The sequence below is a fragment of the Chamaea fasciata genome, unplaced genomic scaffold (genome assembly GCF_029207755.1).
Source record: "Chamaea fasciata isolate MVZ Bird 193981 ecotype frontalis unplaced genomic scaffold, bChaFas1.0.hap1 SCAF_6, whole genome shotgun sequence".
Classification (NCBI taxonomy): domain Eukaryota; kingdom Metazoa; phylum Chordata; class Aves; order Passeriformes; family Sylviidae; genus Chamaea; species Chamaea fasciata.
In genome coordinates this window covers 47367061-47388957 of record NW_027094091.1, presented here as the reverse complement: position 1 = coordinate 47388957, position 21897 = coordinate 47367061, and the positions used below count along the sequence as shown (strand labels likewise).

Genomic DNA, 21897 nt, shown 5'->3' with positions numbered 1-21897 from the left:
AACTCTGTGTTCAGCACAAATCCAAAACACTTCCCCATACCAGCCACTGTGAAGAAAATTAGCCCAGCACAGGGTCATAGAGGTGATTTTCTGAATGTTTCAGCAAAAGTTCAGATTTGCCTTTTCTGCTGCTCTTCTCTGGGAAGGGAAGCACAGGCTAGCATTATTGTCACATTATTTTATTAGCAATGAAGCCCCATATGCAATTTGTAGGTTTTTGACCATGTGCAGTTATACACAAAGTTTTGATTTTTTTTTTTTTTGGTTCCATGTGTTTCCATAAAATCTGTTTTCACAGAATCATATGATTGAAAAATTATATTTATTTTATAAAGAAACTTAGATTAATTTTATAATACTACATGCAAATGTCAAATGAGTAAATACAAATTCTCAGTAAAATCAGGTTCATAATCTGTTACACATGGTTAAAGAAAAACTTGTTTTCCTTAGACCATAGATTTATGTCTTAAACACTCTTCCTGATTTGTCCATATATACTTCCTCGTGTTCATTGTTTTATAACTATATTTGAATGCCTGTGGCAAAAACAAAAGCCAAGCATTTCAGCATGTAAGAATATATTTAGCCTATATTTATATATGGACCAAAGTTCCTGGAAGAAAAAGTTGATGGGTTCAAGCATGAGTCCAGTATAATGATAAATTTTGACTCCCTGCGGATTGCTTAGTGCTGACAGAAAAAATACCTTGGAATTCTGCTGACCTTTTTCCCAAAGGACCTGGCCCCAGTTACTCCTCGTTACTGGCTTCATATAGTACTGTCAGTAAGAATAACTGCTCTTCATTCTGTGCAAAACTTTGTAGCTTATCCAAAGTACAGTATTTGTGCATGAGATACAAGCAGGTAGGGAGGGAGAGGGAGTGAAAAGGAGCGGCAGGACTTGTACTTCTAGAAATTGTTTATTTTACTTTTTGAAAATCACTTCTCCTACTGTTCTTCTAGCATTCCTTTCCCCACAATTATTAAAGCTTTTCGCTATACTCTAAGATGAGCAGTGTGCGAAACAGAAGATGGACCATGTAGTAACCCAAGTGTGAGTCTTTGAAAAAATGTAAAGTATCTCTGAGAAGGAGTTCTTTGTTAGAAACATTTTTCAGTGGGGCCTTCCTTCAGATGAATGGGCTGACAGACAAGAAGGAAAAAAATGGAGAAAGCAGTTAATAAAACCTATAATTCTTAGGCCATACGTGTCTGATTCTTCAGAGACGATTTGGGTGTGGTGGACATTTCTGGCTTCATTCTTGCTGGACGCGGCATTGGGTGTCAATAGCACGCAGAGCAGCACATCTGCATTTTCTGGCCTGGGATAGCTTATTTCATTACTACATCCGTTTGTGGGGAGCAGAGAGAGAGAGAGAGAGAGAGTGAATCTGCTCCTTAGGGAAGCAAATCCAGTGAAACGCTTGTGCCAGAGCTGCTCTGTGCTCCGTGTACAAACTATGTAACCCTCAAACTGTAATTGAGAGCTGACTGTAGTTCTATGCATATTAAGTTTCTAGGGTTCTTCATTAATACGTTTAAACTTCATTGTGTGAGAGTGAGAAAGTAACGTTCAGAAAAAAGCAAAGCATTCAGTAAAACTTGAGGATCTGTGCAATGCTCTGCTACCTCTTTATATGGACAAAGGGCATTCCAAACACATGGCAGAAGGGCTGCCAAGCCTCAGGGTTGGTGCTTCCTGCAGAGTGGAGGGGACCTGCCAGGTGATGATTCAGACCACCTGAATTAAGGACTTACCTCCCCCCAGTACTGCCAGGAGCCCAGCTTCCTCGTGTAAGAACTTGATTTAGATGTTTTACAGGAATTACGTGTTCCTCTACGATTTCTGAGCTGAAGGTTTGTTTCTGAAAATTTTGGATCTACACATGCCATAAATCAGCGTAGCTCAGTATCAAGTTTGATTCTGGATGACATTTCCTCATGTGGACCGCAGTTTAGCACCAAGGCTGAATGCATTCTTATGCTTGTGATGCATTGAAGTAAGTGGAAATCCTGACAGCGCTGAAGCTAAAGGGCAAAATTATTTGACTTCAGTCTATATTGCAGTTACACAAAGATGAATTTAATCTCCTGTTAACTTTTAGGGGCTTGGGGTGCACACCCCCAGAGAGCACTTACTCGCTTTTCCCTGCTGACCGCCAGTAACTTATTTCTGATTTTATTATTTTCTCTCTGTCATAGCTTAACATCTTTATGATGCTGTCTCACTTTCCATTTGTCAAGCACCAGGGATCTCTCTTTATGTCATTCAAGCCACTCTTTGGAACAACTTTTCTGTGTAAACCTCTCCTAGTAAAACTGATTTTGTCTGTGGTCTTATGTTCCTACTTCTTTGGGAACAGGGAGAGATTGCATGTTTTATCTAGTGAGTGAGATGTGACAGTAGTTTAGACCACAGATTTTTGAGGCATAAGTCTTTATCTTGCCTCTTGTTGAAATATTAGATACAGTTACAGTTCTCAGCTCTTTTTAATTCTTGTTTCTTTGATTTTCCATAAAAATTTCATGCCGTCAAGTGTCAAATCATGATTCAAATGAACACATAGTCTATAAAAAAATATTATTCCAAGAAAGGATTGATTTCCATTGCATTCAAAGCAAATTTCTTGCATGTAGTATGGGCACAAATCAAGATCCAGTGCTTTTATGATTTATACCTTTTTAATAGCAATAGATTGTGTCAAAAGTACCATTTTATTCTTTATAACATTTTTTTTTCTTTACCAATAAATGACAAAAACTGCAATATTGAAAACAATGTAAGCATAAAACTGAAAAAAATACGCTTTTGTACAATTTCTTCACTGGTCTTTCCCCAGCCTATTTGGATAGGAGCCTTTTCCTTTATCCTAAAGCAAAAAATGTCGTATTTGTTAGAACATGTAGCACAAGATACATGATCTGTTACATCATTGTTGACCATGCAAATAACTATTTCTACTCTGTAAATTGGTCTTCTTGATTATGGTAGTTAGGAAAACATCTGTTTCCATTTTCACATGTTTACTTATTATTTTTTCTTTATGGTGAAGACCATCATTAATGTTTACCAGAATTTTATTAGGTATTGCATTGATGAAAACAAATCGGTTTGCATGCACGTAAGTCTCACTGGCACTTGTTGGGGACCAGGATTTATTATGATGATAAAGATAGTGGGTGGGTCTGTTAGGTGAACAGATGTGAGTGCAAGAGACCCTAAAACTTTGGTTGGGATATTTATTAAGATTTATGTAATTTGACCAGTCTATATTTTAACATAGTTTGTTAAACTATAATATATTTTCTGCAAGTTATGTAGTATAAATATCAGCACATTTTAAAAGCTGATCTTCAATAACAGTTAATACAGGTAAGCAAAAGGACAAGTTAAAATGAAGAAAAACATTGTAACTTGCCCATATTGAAGTGAAGTGATTTGGTAAATGATCAGAGAAATGAAGGGCATTTTAGGAAAGGGCTGTTGCCAAAGGAAAATTTGAGCAAACCAATAGACCCCAATAGTCTCAAGCCTGACACTGACAGGAGAACTGCAGATTGTCCTCAGGTTTTCTCTGACTGTCTCTGTCTTCTACAAGCTCCCATGCCTTCTGTCCTTCCCACAAGCTGGGAATTAGTAAGTACAGTATTATCTCCCCCAAGGGAGAAGCAACCTGACATTACCTAAAATGAAGAAGAGGGGAGCCTGAACGAATTAACAGTGATGAGCTGAAGGCACGGGGCTTGCAGATGAGTTTAACATTTGGGCTAATTCACAGCGTGGATGTTATTTATAGCAAATCAGGTAGAGGCATGATCACCTGGGGATTTCATGGGGTTTAACTCAGAGAAGCTTGCTCTGACCACAGGTTGGTCTGGATCAGGCATTTGTTTTGCAGGTAACACAGACTGTCACAGGTAACTTGTTAGAGTAACAATGACCAGGATTGCTAATTGGAGATAAAGTTCAGAATATGGTGAAGTGTGTGAAGGAACGAGTCAGCCATCCTCCCATCTCAGGGTACCCATCTCCATGTTTTGTGGTACCTTGCTGTGCTCCACCTAATATCCAGGAAATGGCTATTAGCTGACCATTATAACTAAAATTAATATGGGATGAGAATAAACAATACACCGTGGGACTCATTATTTGTCTTCCAGATGCAGGGGGTGAGGAGAATATGGGAGTTACTGTTTACCTTACAGTACTCTTATTCTGATGGCCACAGTCCAGGCCCTGACTAATGGTTTTGAAATGCTGAGGACAGAAGTTAAACAGGCATCTACATCCCAGACGCCACTAGGGAACCTCTGATTAGTGTGTGGAGGGTGAGAAGCAAGGGAAGCGCTGGAACTTGAAGCCTGGCCAAGAGCATAAAACCCACAGGGCTTGTGGCTATTGCAGGTAATAACAAAGGGACAGTGTCCATAGGAGGGTAAGAGAGACGGTTCAGGGAAGGGCAAGTCAAGAAGGTAGAAGGCTGAGGAATCAGATGGTCCCTGCTGCATGTTTCAGGCATGGCTTGGGGAAGGCAGTGGCTGAGCAATGGATCTGCAGTGAGACGTGCCCACAGGGGTGTCCCCGTCCCCGCTGCGCAGGACCCTGCACAGGAGCGATGGTCGGGGCAAATGGAAGCTCTGAAGAGCCCCAAGTGCCTGTTGAGAAAGCTGATGGGTAAGAACATTAGGAAATCTGGCAAACACCACTGGCAGTTTATTTTTATAGCTTTGTCGAAGCAAGTTTCACAGGTTTCCAGAATGCTGCACTCTTCTCATGCTGTCTGATTTCTCATTATGTTACATAGAATATCTGGGTCTTGGTGTAATTGTTCTGCTTAAAAATGTCGTAGAAAAATGACATGCAGGTGTTTGGGACAAATGGAAGTCTGGGTTGGTTTAGTTTTTAGGTTTTCAAGAAACAAAGTATTGTAGCTGTACTGAGTAGTGAAGAGAAATTCAAAGAGAAAAGGTGGTAAACTTCAGAAACTGAAGCATTTTATTAGGCCATGAGTGAAGAATTACAGCCTGTGGTGAGACTACAGACAACTCTCCCATTTGAGACAAATGACTAAAAATATGATTTTCTACTTAGTGAGACCATGGTACTTTCTGTCAGAGTACAGCTTGAGAAAATAGCTCATCACCATCAAAAATCCCGGTGAGGAAGTTTCCTTGCTTTTCTTCTTGCAGAGATTTTACTGATTGTGCTTTTTATGAGGGACCAACCAAAGGCAGGCACAGTTTACAAAGCGTGGACACTATACAAAGAGGCAATCTTCCTGCCTTGAAGAGTAGTGTAGGAATGGACAAAAGGGGAAGAGAGAGTGTTAGTACATAGCTATTAATGTTGTGGTGATAAATGGCATGTTAATTCTCTTTTTTTTTTTTTTTTTTTTTTTTGGTCAGAAGAATATTGTTTAAGGATTAGAAAGGCAAGGAATAAGGGAAATTTGTAGTAAATAGAGAAAGAGAAGAAGATAAGAAGGGCTGTGGAGCACTGCAGAGTTGGGGGGACTGAGATGAGATTGGAACAAGCTTGGATCAAGCACCAAGAATGGCTTTAGCCCAGTCTGAATAAAAAGAATATTTTCAGTTCCTGCTTTAGCTTTTTCTACAGATTCTCTGCTGGTGCCAGTGCCTGGTTGTTGACTCCACGCAGTTGCTTTGGCAAAGCTTCTGTGGCTTGAGCCAGAGGAAATCCTGTCTGAGGGGAACACGTTGCCTTTGAGGGTGACAATTGACAGACAGTGTCCAAGCCCCCGGCACAGTGTGCTGCGGGTGGGGAATGGGCTGTGCCACCAGGACACCCCCCATCTCCTCCGGACTGAGCCCTTGAGAAGCAGCTCTCCCAAACTGAGTCAGACTTTTAAGCATGCAGAGTGTATCTTCCACTTGAGTAAGAAGTGTGGCATGATATGCAGGATTTATAAGTGTTACAAAAGCAAATGGCCTCTTTCTACACCCAGGTATAAAAATTTATCAGTAGGATTTAAATTCAAGTTGCAATTCTGAAGGTATGTCTGCTAATGATACGACAGGTACAGCAAGGGTTGCAACAGCAATGTAACAATTACAGCAGTCATAAAAAATGTATTTAATGGAAATTATTGAAAAATTCAACTTAAAAGCCAGGAGAATTACTAAAAGTAATGTTTCTGAAAAGCGTCACTTAATTCAACGTCATCAGTTATCTCAGACAAATCAAAAATGCCCCTCATTTCAGGACTGGTATCTTAGGACTTATGAATACTAAATCAAGTGTTTTGTCTCTGCCAAACATTTACCTTGTAGGAACAAGTACTGGAAAGTTTGTTTTCCTGGAATTGTAAATTCAATTAAATCATTATAATAATTTTAAATGTGATCTCATTCAAAGATAAGATTAGTTCAACTTACTGCATATACAGGAAAAAAACACAGTAGGAATCTAGGCCTTGAAATTTTTTTATAAGATTAAAGTAATTTAAAAGCTTAAGCCTTTTTTATTAAGCTCAAAATACACATATTAAATTGTTGGATCTGTGGTTTTTAACCCTGGCTAAGCACATGCTTTGCTTTAGAACAGCTAAGCAGTGTTTTCTTCACCCTGTTTATAGTCTGGTATATTCCAAAACCATTTTTACATATTGTGTTAAAGTGACTGTCTTTCCTTTCACCAATCAAAAACATTTCCAAAATACTGTTTCCCAATTTGTGTCTCTAAATACAGATTGCTTAAAATTTGATTCGTGTCTCTAAATACAGATTGCTTAAAATATGTCCTTGGTTTTCCTGGCTCAGATGTGTTTGAAATATAACAAAAAGGTCTCTGAGGGACAAAACTAATACAAGTAGAACTATACTTTTTTTTGTTTGAAACATGATGTCAGTGTTTGAAAAAATTTAAAAGAGGTTGAAATTTTTAATTATACAGAAATGTGGTCCTTAAGGCTTTTTTTCCTAATAAAACCACAGGTGCACACGGCTTCTTCCTTTCCTGAGGAGACCCCTCCCCATGTGCTGTGTGATGGCTGGGTTATGTCACTTTTCTCAACCCAGCGTGGCTCATCTCCCATGGCCACACCAGCATGCAAGCAGCTCCTTTGAGAGGCACTTGTCAGGAGGAAAGAAGGAATGCACCTCTCCAGCTTATTTCTACCTTGGGTCTTGTTATAGCAAAACTGAGACTGCCAGTTGGACCGAAGCTGAGAACTCGACTTCTCTTGGAATAGGTCCAAAACCCCCGACCCCTGGGTGTGCAGAGCCCTTTACCAGCACATCATCAGGACAAGGTCATGGTCCCGAGGTCATGGTCCCCTGGTCGTGGCTGGGCTGGGACCAGGGTGCTTCAGGTGAAAGGTCGCAGGGTTTAAAACTGGCTACACAAGGCCCCCTGCTCTTATCACCCTCCTAATTAGTGAATCTGTCTGGACCCTTCCTTCTCACAATCAACTCCTCCACCTGCTTAGCTGGCCAAAGCCGGCACCTGTCCTCACTTCTCGAAGCAGGCTGTTTTTAATTCGCAGCCTGAAGTCTCCCTTCTATCTGTCCAGGGTTATGTTGCTGTATTTTCCAGGCAATAGATAAAAAAATAAGATTGACGAATGAGTTTAGCATATGACCATCATGCATCAGTTATTAAAAAGAAAGAATAGCTGGAAGGTCCATCTACAGCTTATTTGCCTTGTCCATATGGGAAATGGAATTTAAATTACCACATTGCTTTAGGAGCAGTTTGTAATCCCAGTATAGTGGAGTCATGTTTTTCATGGGATGGGAACAGCAGATAGTAAGAATTTCTGCAGCTAGCATGGTATCAAGTGTGATGGCAAAATACTTTAAAGTATTTTTGTTGCAGATGGAAATGTTCAGTTGCAGAACCAGCAGTTCTACCTCCCTGGGTGAACACACTGAGGAACTGCCAGCAGCTTGCTTGTGTTTGCAGCGTCTTCCAGGATACTCATAGTTCAATTCACATTCCCACTGAAAAGGTGGAACAGCTTCCCAGAGCCTGTAACAGGATCACCTTTATGCAGAGTATGAAGTTTCCTTTTTTTTTTTTTTTTTTTTTTTTTTTTTTTTTTTTTTCTTTTTTTCTTTTTTTCCCCCAGTACTTTTCTAGCCTTTTTTGGTTTGGAAACTCCTCATTCTTTTCCAGCTTACTGACAACAGGCATACTTCCTAGTTTAAGGTCTCTGAACATGGTGGTTTCATGGACCACAACCTGAAAACTGTTGTAGTGTGAGGCAGGACAATGCTCTGTACTATTTGGCTTTAGTAATTGTTAAGAGAGTAATCCCATTTGAAATTTGTGTTTCCAATCATATATGCTAATAAAAATAGGAATGATAATAAACCTTTAACTGTGAATTTCCATGCTCATATACAGTACAAATACGGAAGAAAAATTCAGTCCCAGCACCAAAGGGTTTAGACTTCAAAGAGGTGGCTGCAGACCAGTGGGGGAATAAGTAAAACAAAACAACAGGGCCATGCTGGTGGTTCAGCTGATGTCAAAGGTGCTTGTGGGTGTCCTGGTTGTCTACAGGGAGTCTCTTCCAGACACAAAGGGTGAATTAGAGTAAAATCTCTGGCTGAAAATTTAATTATTAGTTAGGGAAGGGGGCATCATCAGGCAGAGCCAGAAAGAGGGAGAGATAGGAGGGTATGATAGATGTCCCTCAAGGGTCAAGATGGCACTGGAAAAAACCACTCAAACCACTGTTAGAGGTTTGAGGAACAGATCAAGAACCAGATGCAAAGAGAGGCAGTGCATAAAATGTTCATTAGGTGGGTGCAAAAACTGCACTATGCTAGCAAGAGATGGGAAGGTTAAAATATAGATAGTGATAGATCTTCAAATATTGATCTTAGGCAGTATTTGACCCACTCTTCCTGCTGTGCATACAATGCTTAGACCTTTCCCTCCTGTGCACAAAGCATACAACTCATATTCTCCGTTCTTTACTCATCTGAAAGCTACAGGTGTGGTATGAACTGTGTTGAACTGAGTTCAGGTGTGGTATGAACTCTACTCAGTGGAGAAAGAGGCATGCACCAAGCACCAGGAAGTCTTCTACAGAAGCAGGCTCTGACATGGGGCAGGTGAATTATTTTTTCAGTATCTCGTCTGTATAATCTTGTCATGACACTTAACCTTCAGAGAGCTAAAATTTGCTGAAAGGAATCCTGTGCCAGGTCTTCTCTTTGACCAAATCCTTTATTAAGTCCTATATATTTTTAAGCCTTTAAAATAACAAATTTAAAAATGTGGTAAAATTTTCTAGAAAACTAGAAAAATATCCCTATTACTGTTGTTATGCTGTTGTTGTTATTTTTTGTTATTATTGCTATTGTTAATACATAATAACAAAAGTTTTCTGGTAGACTTTTTTTTGGAGTACTCAAAAAGAATTATCTAGAGCTGTCCAAAAATAAAATAAAAATCACTGATAAAAAAAACTACTTTCTAGCCTCAAATGGAAGCAGTAAAAGCAGTAAAAGAGTTTTCCATAGATTTTGCTACCAGTTCTAGTTCTGTTGAGCTTTAAACTACAGTTTTTGAGCATCTCCAAAGTTACTAATTTAAGTGTCAATGAAGCAGATTTGAGCTGTTGATCACTTTAGCAGTTTCTATGAATGTTTCAGTCTCAACAATTTCCCTAGATGCACTGGAATGTGAGTGGCTAGATGTCTTCTTCATCTAGACAGAAAAAAAATCCAGTTAAAACCAAATGGGGACAAGACATGTATTTCAACATGAAACAAGCCACCTTCTATCTTAGTGATTTCAAAGTGAAATGACTTTGACTGAAATATTATTTGCTATCATGTGTGAGCTGTGTTTTAGGACAGTATGCTTGCCTGTTTAAATGGGCTAAGGAGGTAAAATACAGTAGTTTGTTATGCACATGAATATTATGATGTCCTACTGCTTCTTCCTAACATGAAGAATTTTAAATTTCTGCATCAGGTTACCTTCTTTCAACCTCTCATTACTTTATAGCACTTCATAATCATTTTCACAGTAATTCCTTTGTAAAAAGTCAATAAACCCTATCCTCCATAAACCTCCAATAAACCACCATGAATCTTTTCCTGCAAATATTTTCCTGTAATGTTGTTACTTCTGATCACTGAAGTCTTTTCAGTTAGGCATTGAGTTTTGCTAGGTTTGCTTTTATTTTTCCCAGGAAAGGTGACCTGTTACACAAGGACACTTGATAACATTACTGAACTGCTGCAGCTTGGCTGCTGCAACTGACCTCTGCAGGACTTTCTGCCTACTGGATCATTGCTAAATAAGTCTCTATATACTCAAAATGTTTGCACATCACAGAAGTATGTAAGGAAACACATAGAATATACGGAAATAAACAGGAATTCTAGCACCTATTTCAAGCTCTTGCAGGCTTCATCTCACATTTCCCTAACAGATTGTCTACTTGATTTTTTGGTGCTCAGTAGAAATTAGAAATGATCATTCAGTTCTGCTTACTTCTACATTCCATGCAATTACCTTGATTTAAATTCTGAAACTGGGTTAGAAGTGGAATAAACCTGAAACAGTCTGAAAATTACAAGTTTATCTTTCTTTAAAAATACAGATATGTGAATTAATAAACAAAAATAAAACTTGATTTGAACTCGTAGATGAAAACTAATTTCCTGTGTTGTTTTTAGGACATGTAAAACTGTTCTGATAGTACAGCTGAGAAGCTCATTAAATATGTTTGGTCGTGTAAAAATGAACCTCTTTGACCAGATGGGAAAGGCAACACCAGGGAAGTTGACCCTTATTATAGGTAAGTAATTCCATCTTTTGTTAAAATGAATGCATGCAAAGCAACGTTTCTTCATATGAGTGTCTTCCTGTTTGCCTAATTAGAGAGATTGTCACTAATGATGGTAATGGTTGTCAACACACAAATTGCATAGACAGGCTTATGGCACCATGATGGGAATTGCCTGTTTACAATCAAGTATTTTCAGTAAGTAATTTTCACATGGGTGAAATCCTGTTGGTGTAAATGCTGACAGATATATAGCAGTGCAATGATTAGTTAGTGAGGGGGACATGATGATTAGCTACTACATATATATTTATATATTTATACTTTTATATTTTTATGTTATATTACATATAATATTGCAGTCTTGTAATCACTCTAGCATTCAGGTGAGTTGTACTAACACACTTCTCTATTTTTGGTTTGAATTATTAATATAGTCTCTGTACAAGCTGAGTGCTAAATAATTTCACTCTGTCATGGGAGACTTTTCATTTTCAGCATCAAATTTGTAAAGAAAATGTCTGATATTTTCTGCTTTTTGAGCATGTACTTTGTGCATTGCACAATATGGTGTTCAATTGCAATGACATAAGGATGCCTTTCTACAAGAGCTTTTAACATGGGATTCTCAATATATTTCAGAGTTGGTAACTGGATAAACATAAGGAATTCTGTAATCTGCTTCAAAGCATCTGAACATTTTGGATTTATGTTTTGAGCTGCAAATATCATGGAAGCGAGTTCTGCAACGGCGCTTATTATTGTGAGATTCTAATTGTTGTCAGGCTGGAGACAACATGAGAATTGTATTTTGGCATTTTCACATCTGACTGCTAAAATGAAAATTCCAGAGATGCAGATAAAACAAAATTATTCCGATGAATTTGCAAGTTTTGATACATTTTGAGTTCTCACTGGAAGCTGTGGTAGCAGAGGGAAGGCTTCTTGCTTTAGAGTTACTTATGGCCATCCTGGTGAATTTCCAATGGAGACCAGCTATGACCATAGGTTGGAAGGAAGCTCCAGGAAAAAGAGCACTGGCTTTAAAGTAATTAAAAAGTTTTTATAACTTAATCCAATAGGACTCCAAATTTACAGTATTACCAGCTAGCAGTATGCTGCATTGGCAAGGACAGTTATCCCCCTCTTTTGAACTTCACAGAAGAGTTAAATGTTTTTTGAAACAGAAGAGTTAACTGTCCTTTGAGAGTACACACATTAGGATTTTCTCTTAAGCAGTGTTGCAATATCTGAAACTGCTCAGATATTGAGAAAAAGAATAAGCCTGAGTAACTTTGAGGTGGATTTTTCTAAAACTTTGGATACTCATTGGATTCATTAATGTGCTGTATTCCAAAATTCCTAGCAAATTTCTTCCAGAACCCTTTGTGTCATTCAGTACTTTCAATGTATCTATACACTTCGATGGCTCCATAAAAAATTACTGTCACTAAGGAAAGAAACAATACTTGTGAGCCCTACAATTAAAACGGTACTAAATAATGGAATGTTTAATACTTGATTAAAAAAAAAAAAGTTTGCAAGTCTGAGTGAATATTGCTGAATGAGATAGTCTCAGAAATAAATAGTTTATGAGGAATAGGAAATTGTAACAACCATACCATAGCAACCACACTGGTATATCTTTCTGATTTGTTAACTGCTCTTCGACCAACTTTGATAACAGCAGTGGAGAATTACAGTAAAAGCTTTGCCAAAGACCCTAAAACTACAATTTGTGTCAAGAAATCTTTGTGTGTTAATGGTGTTTTCTTCTTTTTTTTTCCTAAAAAAGGAAAAAAAACCAAACAACCTAACCCCTGTGCTTATTAAAATCTTAGTTTCCTCTAAAAGATTATTTCCTCTGCTTCAGGAAGCTGACAGGCAGCAAACCCCTTCTAAATCAAGATGCAAGCTGGTACTGCAAAAAGCAGAGTTTATTGGTACAGACACCTGTAAATAAGTAATTGACACTCATGCTATAACAGTTAGCAATTCCAAAAAAAACCAGGGAGCTGCCAGAACAAACAAATTTGCAACGGGCTCTATCCAATGCTATATCCATCAGGGTCAATCCCATCAGTGGTGGTCAAAATAACAGTTCTGGGACCAGCTGGAGTTCTGCAAAGAGCAGTCATCTCCTGCTTTTGCCTCTTCCTTCCTTCTGCACAGACTTTCAGTGGAATCCCTAGGCACAGGCAGGCTCTGAGCTATAGCAGTGTTATCCAAACAATGTGCCTGAGTCCAAAGCCTCTGGAATTACTGGGATTTGGATACCCAGAGGACCAAGGTGGGAGGCATACTACTTCCAGGGGAAATAGGCTCAGCGCTTCAGCTTTTGAAGGACCTGGGTCAGTAAAACTTGCCTCCCTCTTTGGGTCAGTATTGTTGGGTCGTGGCTCAGGAGCAAAGAGAGGACATTTGCCCTTCCCCTGCTCCTAATTATTGTGTGGGTTACCATTAATGTTCACAGTGTTTGCAATAACATCTAACTACATTTTGAGGTAGCTTGCCCCCTGTACCCACCATTTCAAGCTTTGGGCTGGTTCCCACCCTTGCCACCTTCAGCTTTTTTGGTGCTTTCCCCTTATCCTGCATTTTTGCCACAAGCAAGGCTGTGTAAAGCTGGCAAAGCCATAACAGGGCTGCAGCTGACATCTGGGGCTTCTCAGTAACTCATAGAAACCATGTAAAGTTGAACCTAAACAAATGGTAAGAATGGACACAGGATCTGCATTGTCCAGTAAGCACTTTTTGGTAGTAGTGAGCATGTGAAAAACTGTATTAGCTGATAAGGCACTTGAGCTGAAAGTCTTTATCTCAATGAAATACTAGGATTTAAATGAGGGAGAACAGACCTTGAAGCTAACTGTTTCTTCACTCCTGTCTAGTGAAGCAAAAGAGAGATATCATACCTCAGACTGGTGAGCAAGGTAAGAAACCAAAACTTTATTATTAGTTTGATTTAAAAATCAAATTAATGATTCCTTTGTGTACACTGTGCCCAGAGCAAAAGAAATCCAAAACAACTGCTTTCCCTTTATCAGGGACTACAGGTAAGGTTGCCTGGGTGATGAGGAAGTGTTTGTTTTTTCTCCCTCACTGTGAGCAGTTATTTTCAGAACATGAGACTGACTATCCAAAGAACAAGGTTTCTTTATTTTTTAGAGACGTGGTCTTGATATTACATAATTTTCATAGCAGTTAAATTTTTGAAAGTTAGAGGATAGATCTCAAAATTCCTAAAAGCCAGAGCTTAGACTCTCTGTTATATGAGTTTCTCCTGGTTTTGACCTCCAGGACCTCTTTCTTTGAGGTCCTGAAATGGCTTTCCTAGAAGGAAGCAAACTGCAAGGGATGAAAAATACAAATTTTCTTTGATGGCACTTACTTTTTCTAGTGGGGGTGATGATGCAGAGCTCTAAAGTGAAAGTAGAGTGGGCTGGTGACAAGGAATAGTTTAGGAATGTCTCTTCTCAGCCTCTGCCCAAGATCTTTTATGGTGTTTGGTGAGGGCTTTTTTTTTGTTACTGAGACAATGAGCTGGAAAGTCAGAATATGCAGAAGACAGCTTAAATTTCAGTGAATTCTGGCTTAGGTGTCAGATGCTGGATGTATGCTGTTGAAAGTGTTGTTGTAGAAGAGGATAAATCTATTTTAATTGTTTTCATTTAAAAAAAATGTTTAAAATCATAAATACTATAGGTTGCAAACAATGAGACAAAGCAAATAGTCCAGTAATAGATACACACCCACATTTATAGTGTAAATCAAATACACGTAGTTACAGAGTAGAAATCCATTATTTTTAGAAAAGTAATAAGTATTTCCAAAGAGATGTTGCATTGCTGAGGCTATTCTAGGCTAATAGGAAAATTATTTGAATTGTTCAGCAATAACATCTTGTGTACTTGTGTCGTGACAGCAGATTTCTGAAACCAAACTCACTCTTGTTACTGAACCAAACTCATCCTTAATTCCCATGATGAGTGACACAGTGAGTGAGAGCAATTATCCCCAAATTTAGCTGTTCTTTTATTCTCAAACTGATGTATATTTCCACAAAACACTGTCTGACTGTCTTCTAAGCAACCAAAGTTCAGTCTTACGAAACTGCTTGCATGCTACTCTGTTCAGCTATGTGGCTCAGTATTTGTGGTGTGCAAGGAACTGCCTGTGCCTATTGTTTTTGTTCCCAGATTAAATCTCTGAAGGCTTTGGCAGTCTCTGTTGAAGTCATTGGGCTCTGAAAATGCTCACAGCTTTATTATGTTGATGTTTAAAGTGTTGGAATCTTCAAAGGCCTACCAACCAAATATTGGAAATGGCAGTAGCTAAACCTTTTCATTTTATAAAATCACTAGTGTGACTTGGAGACCATTCCATCCCTCAAATGTACATCTGTTGGAGCAAAGGTTTGCCAGAAACAACTAACAGGGGTATCAAGACCATTGCTCAATAACCACAACCATTATTTTGCAATATTCATTGTGCTCTGCAGGAGTTTTCCTGGGATCAAAACTTGGCTGGTTGTATTAACAGTATTTGCAGTTATGCCACATGGATTGTTTCATGTTATTAGAGTTGATGCTGTACATTGCCATTTCAGAATTGCTAGTTATAGATTTTGCAGGAGCGCATTTACATGCTGATGCCTCTAACAAAATGCTGTGTAATTTGAATACCACCTTTATCCATCATGAATCCCTCTGGTATGTATCACTATCCAGGGAATATGTCTGCATACCTTTCCTACTTAACCTGGTTGATTTTATATTACACAACCAGGTGCATTATTTTTAAAAGGTATTCTTGAGTGTTTAGGTGCAAACCAACCCAAGAGAAGCATACAGGTAGCTGTCACTTAAAACAGTTTTGTAGAAATGTTGTATGGGGATTTTAAGATGACCTTCATGCTTTTTACCAAAACTCAGCCTGCACACAGACACAAGTACAATCAGATGTTTTTTCCTTGCATAACTAAGATATATGATTTTTTTTCAACTGATTTGCATGTTTGTCTGTAAAGAACTACTCATAAGCAGCAGGAAAGGAAAAGAATTTGGGTAAAATATTTGGGGAGGAATGTGAAAGGAAATTTAATATATTTAATCTTATTATACATTTTTCTACATTAAAGTCAACAGGCTGCAAATATATTTTGCTACAAAGCTTTGTGTAAGAAATATCTCTATAAGAAAATACATCTCATTAAACATTTCCTGTAAATAAATTATCCCAAGTAACTGTTTTGCAAGAGCAAAATAGTGGGTAGGCCAATAAGAGCTAAAAAATGCTGGGACCCCATTTCTGCAACGCCCCTGCTCATGCTGGTTATCATTTTTATATATGTAGTGATAATGAGAGCACTTGAGTTCTTCCTCTGAGTATGTCTTGTGTCAGTGTAAATAAAACTTGAAAAATTGGTTCCTAGACTTTTTTAGTATCTTGAAATTTCTGTGCCTTATTCCTTTTCCAGTGACATTGGAACCTGCTGGAGTAAGAAGAGTTGTTTCCAGTAGGGAAAGAGGTGTGAGAAATACTCTTCTGCTTTAGACTCTAATGAAAGATAAGGGCAATGAAGTTGAGGTCTGTGTTCTATTTAGGAAAGCGGAGCCAAATGGTGTAGATAAGCTAAAGCTTTAAAGCATCCCATTGGTGGAAAAATGTGTCAGGTAATGGGCACATGGTCTTTGAAGTTAAAATACGTACTGGCCTACCCGTGTTGTGCAGAACTGAATAAACAGAAAAGTCTCTTGTATTACAGAACAGGAAAACGGGTAAACATAAATGGGTAATTACTACTTAGCAGTAGGTCAATTATAGAATCAGACTTCTTTAAAGTAATATCAGTCTCTTTCCCAAAGTTTATACAAAGGAATATTTGCAAAGTAAAATTTAAAAAGTTTGAAAAGACCTGGGAGACAAGTCAAGGGACAGAGGCTTTTTTTTAACCAGTACACAAACAACCTAGGGTTGGCAGCTGTTTCCACAGTCTATATATTTCTGTCATTCCTGGCAGAACACTCCAGAGTGAGAGGACATCAGTTTCAGGCTGAATACATGCTGGAGGCTGGTATGTTGTGACGTCACACGATGTTTAACAAGTCATTTGTGGTCATGCCATCTTCTTACATCCTCTTCTGTAGGAGACAAGGTGCTCACAAGACCCAACTCCTCTTTCTTTGCTGTCTCGAGAACAAATCCATTATAATGCTGCAGAGTGCCATAAAATGTAAAAAATTTGAGTTTGTAGCAGTATGCTTGAAACACCTCAACAAATGCTGAGGTGTTATATATATTATATTATAACAGCAACAGAGAAACAACTTCAAAGCTCTTCATGTTAAGCACTTCGACACTCTGCTATTTCTTTTGGAAATGTCTATAATGCAAGAATGCTTAGGCAAGGAAAGTATATTTAAGACTAATGAGGAACTGCCTGTATATAATTCTGGATTCAGCATGCACACATACTTGCTTTATCTGTTCAACCCAACGTATCTTAGCAGTAAACTGAGGCAAATACAAGTGATTAAGTGCCATACTATGACACTGAACTACATAAATCATTTCAATTTACCCACGTATAGGAAACAAAACCCTGTTTAAATGCCTCCTCTTAGATAAACTGCTGCTCTCTTGAAATTTTGAGATGGACAGTTTTCACCTTCTTCATAAGGGCCTGCAAAACATAGCACTCTTGTCCGGCAGGAGTGCTTCCTTGCTGAAGTGTCAGCCCTGAATAACGAGGGCATGTGGACATTCACAGTAACTTTATTTCCATTTCTCACACCTGCAATGTGGCCAATAATGTGTTGACAGATGGGTCTTCCTGGCATGCACTGCTTCCTATGTACAACGTATACAATTTCTGTAGAAAATCCTTACCATGCTGCAGACCCACTGTAGCCCTAACACGGAACCCCTGAAACATCATGGGACAACACAGCAAGGTAAGTGACATTCATTTCCACTCTACTTGTTTGCATACTAGCATTTCCCACAAATTGTAGAATTATTTACAGGAGAACTGCGCGGTAGGTGAACTCCAGCTACACTTTCGTTTACCAGCAGCTCAAAAAGAAATGCATTTGATGTGACTTATACTCTAACTGTTACTTTAGCCATTCCACTTTCATTTGCAGTTCCCTTTTTCCACCATGCCATAATGCATTAAACACATAAAAACACAGTTACTTAATAGTATCTTCCCAATTCTCATTCAGATCTTCTGGCACACATGAAGTCTTGATTTAGAAGATGAGGTTGCATCTTTCCATACTTTACAAGACAAACCCTTGGCACAGTCACATCGTTGGAAAATCTCCAGTCCATGGGACCCTTTCTTGCGCTGTTTGGTGCACACCTCCCCCTGATGCAACACAGGCTTGCAAATTTTCGTCCAGAAATGGCGAGCACAGCAATGTCCCTCAATACAGTCTGATGACCGTAGGCAGGGGTCGCCTTCGTGCCCTAAAAAGAGCAACCATATTATTTTATCTCATGGGAAAACATGAAAGCATAGATTCAGTGCAGATTTATGCAAATGAAACTGAGAAAAACAAGAAGTGATATTTCCACCTGTGGCTATTTGAAGGATGTAAACACGAGAAGATACTAATTAGGAAGGTTCAAAGAGGTAATGCACGAGAGTTGCCATAAGACTTAGTGAGGAGAACTTCTGCTACAGGATTGTAATCAGAATTACAAGTGTTCAATTACATGGCTGTTACCAGAGGAGGATGTCTGCAGACTTGCACAACTGATAAAATGATTGTCGGTCCACATCTGACACGAAGAAAGCAGATGCTGTTTCAATCATAGGAACTGTCAGTTAGCATTACATCACTTTCTGAGTCATGCTGTGAACTCTCACAATAGACATTCACTCCCTGTGAAATTACTGCCTATTTCTGGCTTCCACTGCTGTATTTTAACAGCACTGACAGGACTCATGACATGAAGGAACAGAGCAGTCCAGTCCAAATGTGATCTTACCTTTTATGTGTGACAGCTTGGATCGGGATCTCCCCATGTTGTGCCATCCCAAATCCTTGCTTGCATAATGACCATTCTTCTTGTTGCGTGGCCCTTCTAGAGCAGGGATGTGAGGAGTAAGGATGCTTTCAGTTACTGGTATGCAAATACCTGCAAGGAAAAGACAACACTCAAAGATTTGAATAAGAGGAAAAGCAGCTGAGAGACATTCACTGACCATGTCAGAACAACAAAAGCATAGGGGTTTGCCTCAATGATGCTCAGCTCTAATCACACACCTCTGGTTCCTGGCACTTAGCCTCACTACAGCTCTTCTTCACTCACTGTCAGACAGTCTCTCTGTCACTCTGGCTTTACAGTCTGAGCCCCTGGAGAGCTCCTTACAGACATCTCTCTCCAGTCTCCATGGGAATGCAAACAGTATGGTTATAAACCTCCCTAGGGAGAGTAGATTCAGGGTTCGTTAAGTCTCTGTTGCTTCCTTAAAATATGACTTCTGTGGAGTGAATCAAGCCACATTGAATGTAGAGCTGCGATTTTAAGCAGCAGCATTTTCGTGTTTCTCCACCACAAACTATAAGAAAAGACTGGTAGTACCTGAGCCCCAAACATAGAAATACTATTAGAGAAAATTAGGCAGAGTGGAATGAAGCAGACAATTTTTTCTTGGCTTAGAAAAAGAAGTGCTACCACCCAGAGGAAAAAAATACTGTTGCTGGGCACACTCATAGAAACAGGCGATGTCAACAGACTGATTTTCTGGAGAACAGCCCAGAGCTGCAGCTGTACCGTTGTTGCAGCGGTTCCCAGGGCAGCACATCCCGTCCCGGTGGCAGCGTTTCTTCTTCCTGCGGCACATCATGCAGGCAGACGTGGCTTGGTGGGGGCTGTGGCAGTACCGCCCAACTTCACACTCCTTGTCGTTAGTGCAAGGATAGGCCTGGGGGGGAAGAGAAAGGTTTACACAAGGTCTACACAAGGTCTACTCGTTTGCACAAGGAATGGATGCAGCCCATACAAAAAAACCAACCAACCAACCAAAACCAAAAAACCACAAACAAACAAACACCAGGAAAACAAACTACCACCAAAACCTCCAAAATAAAACAATAGCTGAGGTAACAATTCACAGGGCTAGGAGATGCAACTAGGGATGCTCCACTGCAGCCACACAGCAATAGAACCTGCTTGCTCATGGTTTCATCTTTCCTTACCTCAAATGTATGTGAGCACAAGGGATTTCATATTTTCATGGATTCAGGGATCTCATTCATAGGCAAGAGCTTAAAACTCCACAATGAACAATCAACACATTCATGAAAGCAAGTAAAACTACTGAAACAGACCCTCCAATAGGTAACATTTCATTTAAAACTCTGATGAGGCATTTTTATTTTGAGAGTTGTCAGACACACTGATTTATTATCAATAAGCTTGGTGTTGTCACAGCGAGTATCTGCATCACACTCATTCAAATGTCTGTAACTGCACCACTCATCCCTGGCCCACACCAGTGGGACTCCTTGGAAGTGAACAAACCTCACTGGTCAGCATTTCACTTTGATAACCTTTTATTCACTTAATCGTCTTAGTATATACTCCTTAAACTTGTCACCTGCTAAACAACACCCTGTGGTATACAGCATGGAATATATAATGGAGCACAAAATATCTTGCACATGCAACTCCCTCCCAGCAGATACATGCGTGTACAATTCTTCTATATTCATCAAAACCAGCATTACCTCACAGGAAAACAGACTTAAATAAAAAAAAAAAAAAAACAACACTGCATTCTCCTATAAAGATATAGAAAACTTTGTTCCTACATAAGGAAACAAAAGCAAAAGAGAGGATTCTTGAAAGAGACATAATAACATACACTGCCACATTCCAGGATGCTTTTTGCTGACTCCCACACAGCTACAATTATGCTATCTGTTTGAATCTAATTTTACTGCCCATTTAATTAATTACAATTTTTTTTCCATTCTTCAAAATTATTCTTGTAGAATTTGTTTAAATAAAAAAAAGATGACAATAAATTTTGTGCACTTTCTGGGAAATTATGTTTACACTTCCTCAACTAATTTTCTCTAGTATTTCAAATAAATCAAACTATTGCTTTTCAAAACAATTTTGCAATTAGTTGTTTACCTCAAACAAAAAGCTTAACTGACTAATTTCCAGAAAACTAATTAGTTTTCTGTAATCATATTTGAAATCAAGACTTATGTTGCTCTCAGAAAAGAAAAACTTTGAGGCCTTTGAGAATTCACTTTGAAAATTGTTTTTTCAGATGGAGAAACTCTTATCTATCTTCATGCCACTCTGTTGAGAATCACATAATAAATAAGAGGTCTTCTAAGAAAGCCAAACAAATTTCTCTCATGTCAGTAGTGGGAGGGGAAATGATGCCATTACTCATATGACTTCATGAGTTGTTTTCTTTGTCAAAATTTACTTTACAGTACCAAAAGTGCTGGCTGGATATTTCCCAAGTGCTGTTTCCCTATTACTTCTGCCCTCTGAATATGTGTCTTTGAGAACTTTTCCGGGGTGCTGCTGTTTGAAGTAATCCGAAGTATGTGGAAGTCTTTTAGCCTTAAGAATGAACATTTCCTCAAGAGTTTGAAATCAAAGAAGGCTGGGACTTTTAAGCTAGAAGTACCAATAAGAGACAAATAGAAATACCTTTTTGGTACTTTAAAGGCATAAGCAGATGCAACTTTTTCTAGCAAAGTGGAGCTAAATTGCTCTTTCCTCAATCTCATCACTCCTGTCCCTCATTTTTCAAAAAAAAACAACCCAAAACCAAAACCAGCTAACTTTAAAATTATTATATAGTTACCATAAAATTAAGACTTTCCTGATTTAAATTATACCTTACTAACCAAAGGATCTTAGAATACAAAAAAAAAAAAGCAATTTTATTTAGACTTGTGCCTGGTTATACCAAGTTTGGAAAATACTAACTCTGCTAGCTGGAGGAAACGCAAATAAAAAACAGATGGACTGCCTAAAACCTGGAGATGAAGGCATTTTAGACCCTTGTCTGTCATCAAGACCTTCATAACCACATCTTTTTTCCAATATGGGCATGTGGCATACACCTGCAACT

At 38.7% G+C, this 21897-nt stretch overlaps 1 protein-coding gene and 1 long non-coding RNA gene across 2 annotated transcripts in view; one reads left to right on the top strand and one right to left on the bottom strand.

Moving 5' to 3' along the window:
- The first annotated feature begins 4010 nt into the window (after window positions 1-4010).
- Window positions 4011-7162, top strand: LOC136290666 (uncharacterized). The gene is made up of 3 exons (XR_010721294.1): window positions 4011-4408; window positions 4520-4678; window positions 6958-7162. It is a non-coding gene; the product is annotated as an uncharacterized lncRNA (long non-coding RNA).
- Window positions 7163-13774: 6612 nt separating this feature from the next.
- Window positions 13775-21897, bottom strand: part of DKK2 (dickkopf WNT signaling pathway inhibitor 2) — a 41345-nt gene continuing 33222 nt past the window's right edge. The window contains exons 2-4 of the mRNA XM_066186267.1: window positions 19566-19716; window positions 18777-18926; window positions 13775-18251 (exon numbers count right to left, since the gene is read on the bottom strand). Coding sequence (XP_066042364.1) covers window positions 18001-18251; window positions 18777-18926; window positions 19566-19716 — 552 coding nt within the window. The 3' untranslated portion in view covers window positions 13775-18000. The remainder of the gene's footprint in view (window positions 18252-18776; window positions 18927-19565; window positions 19717-21897) is intronic.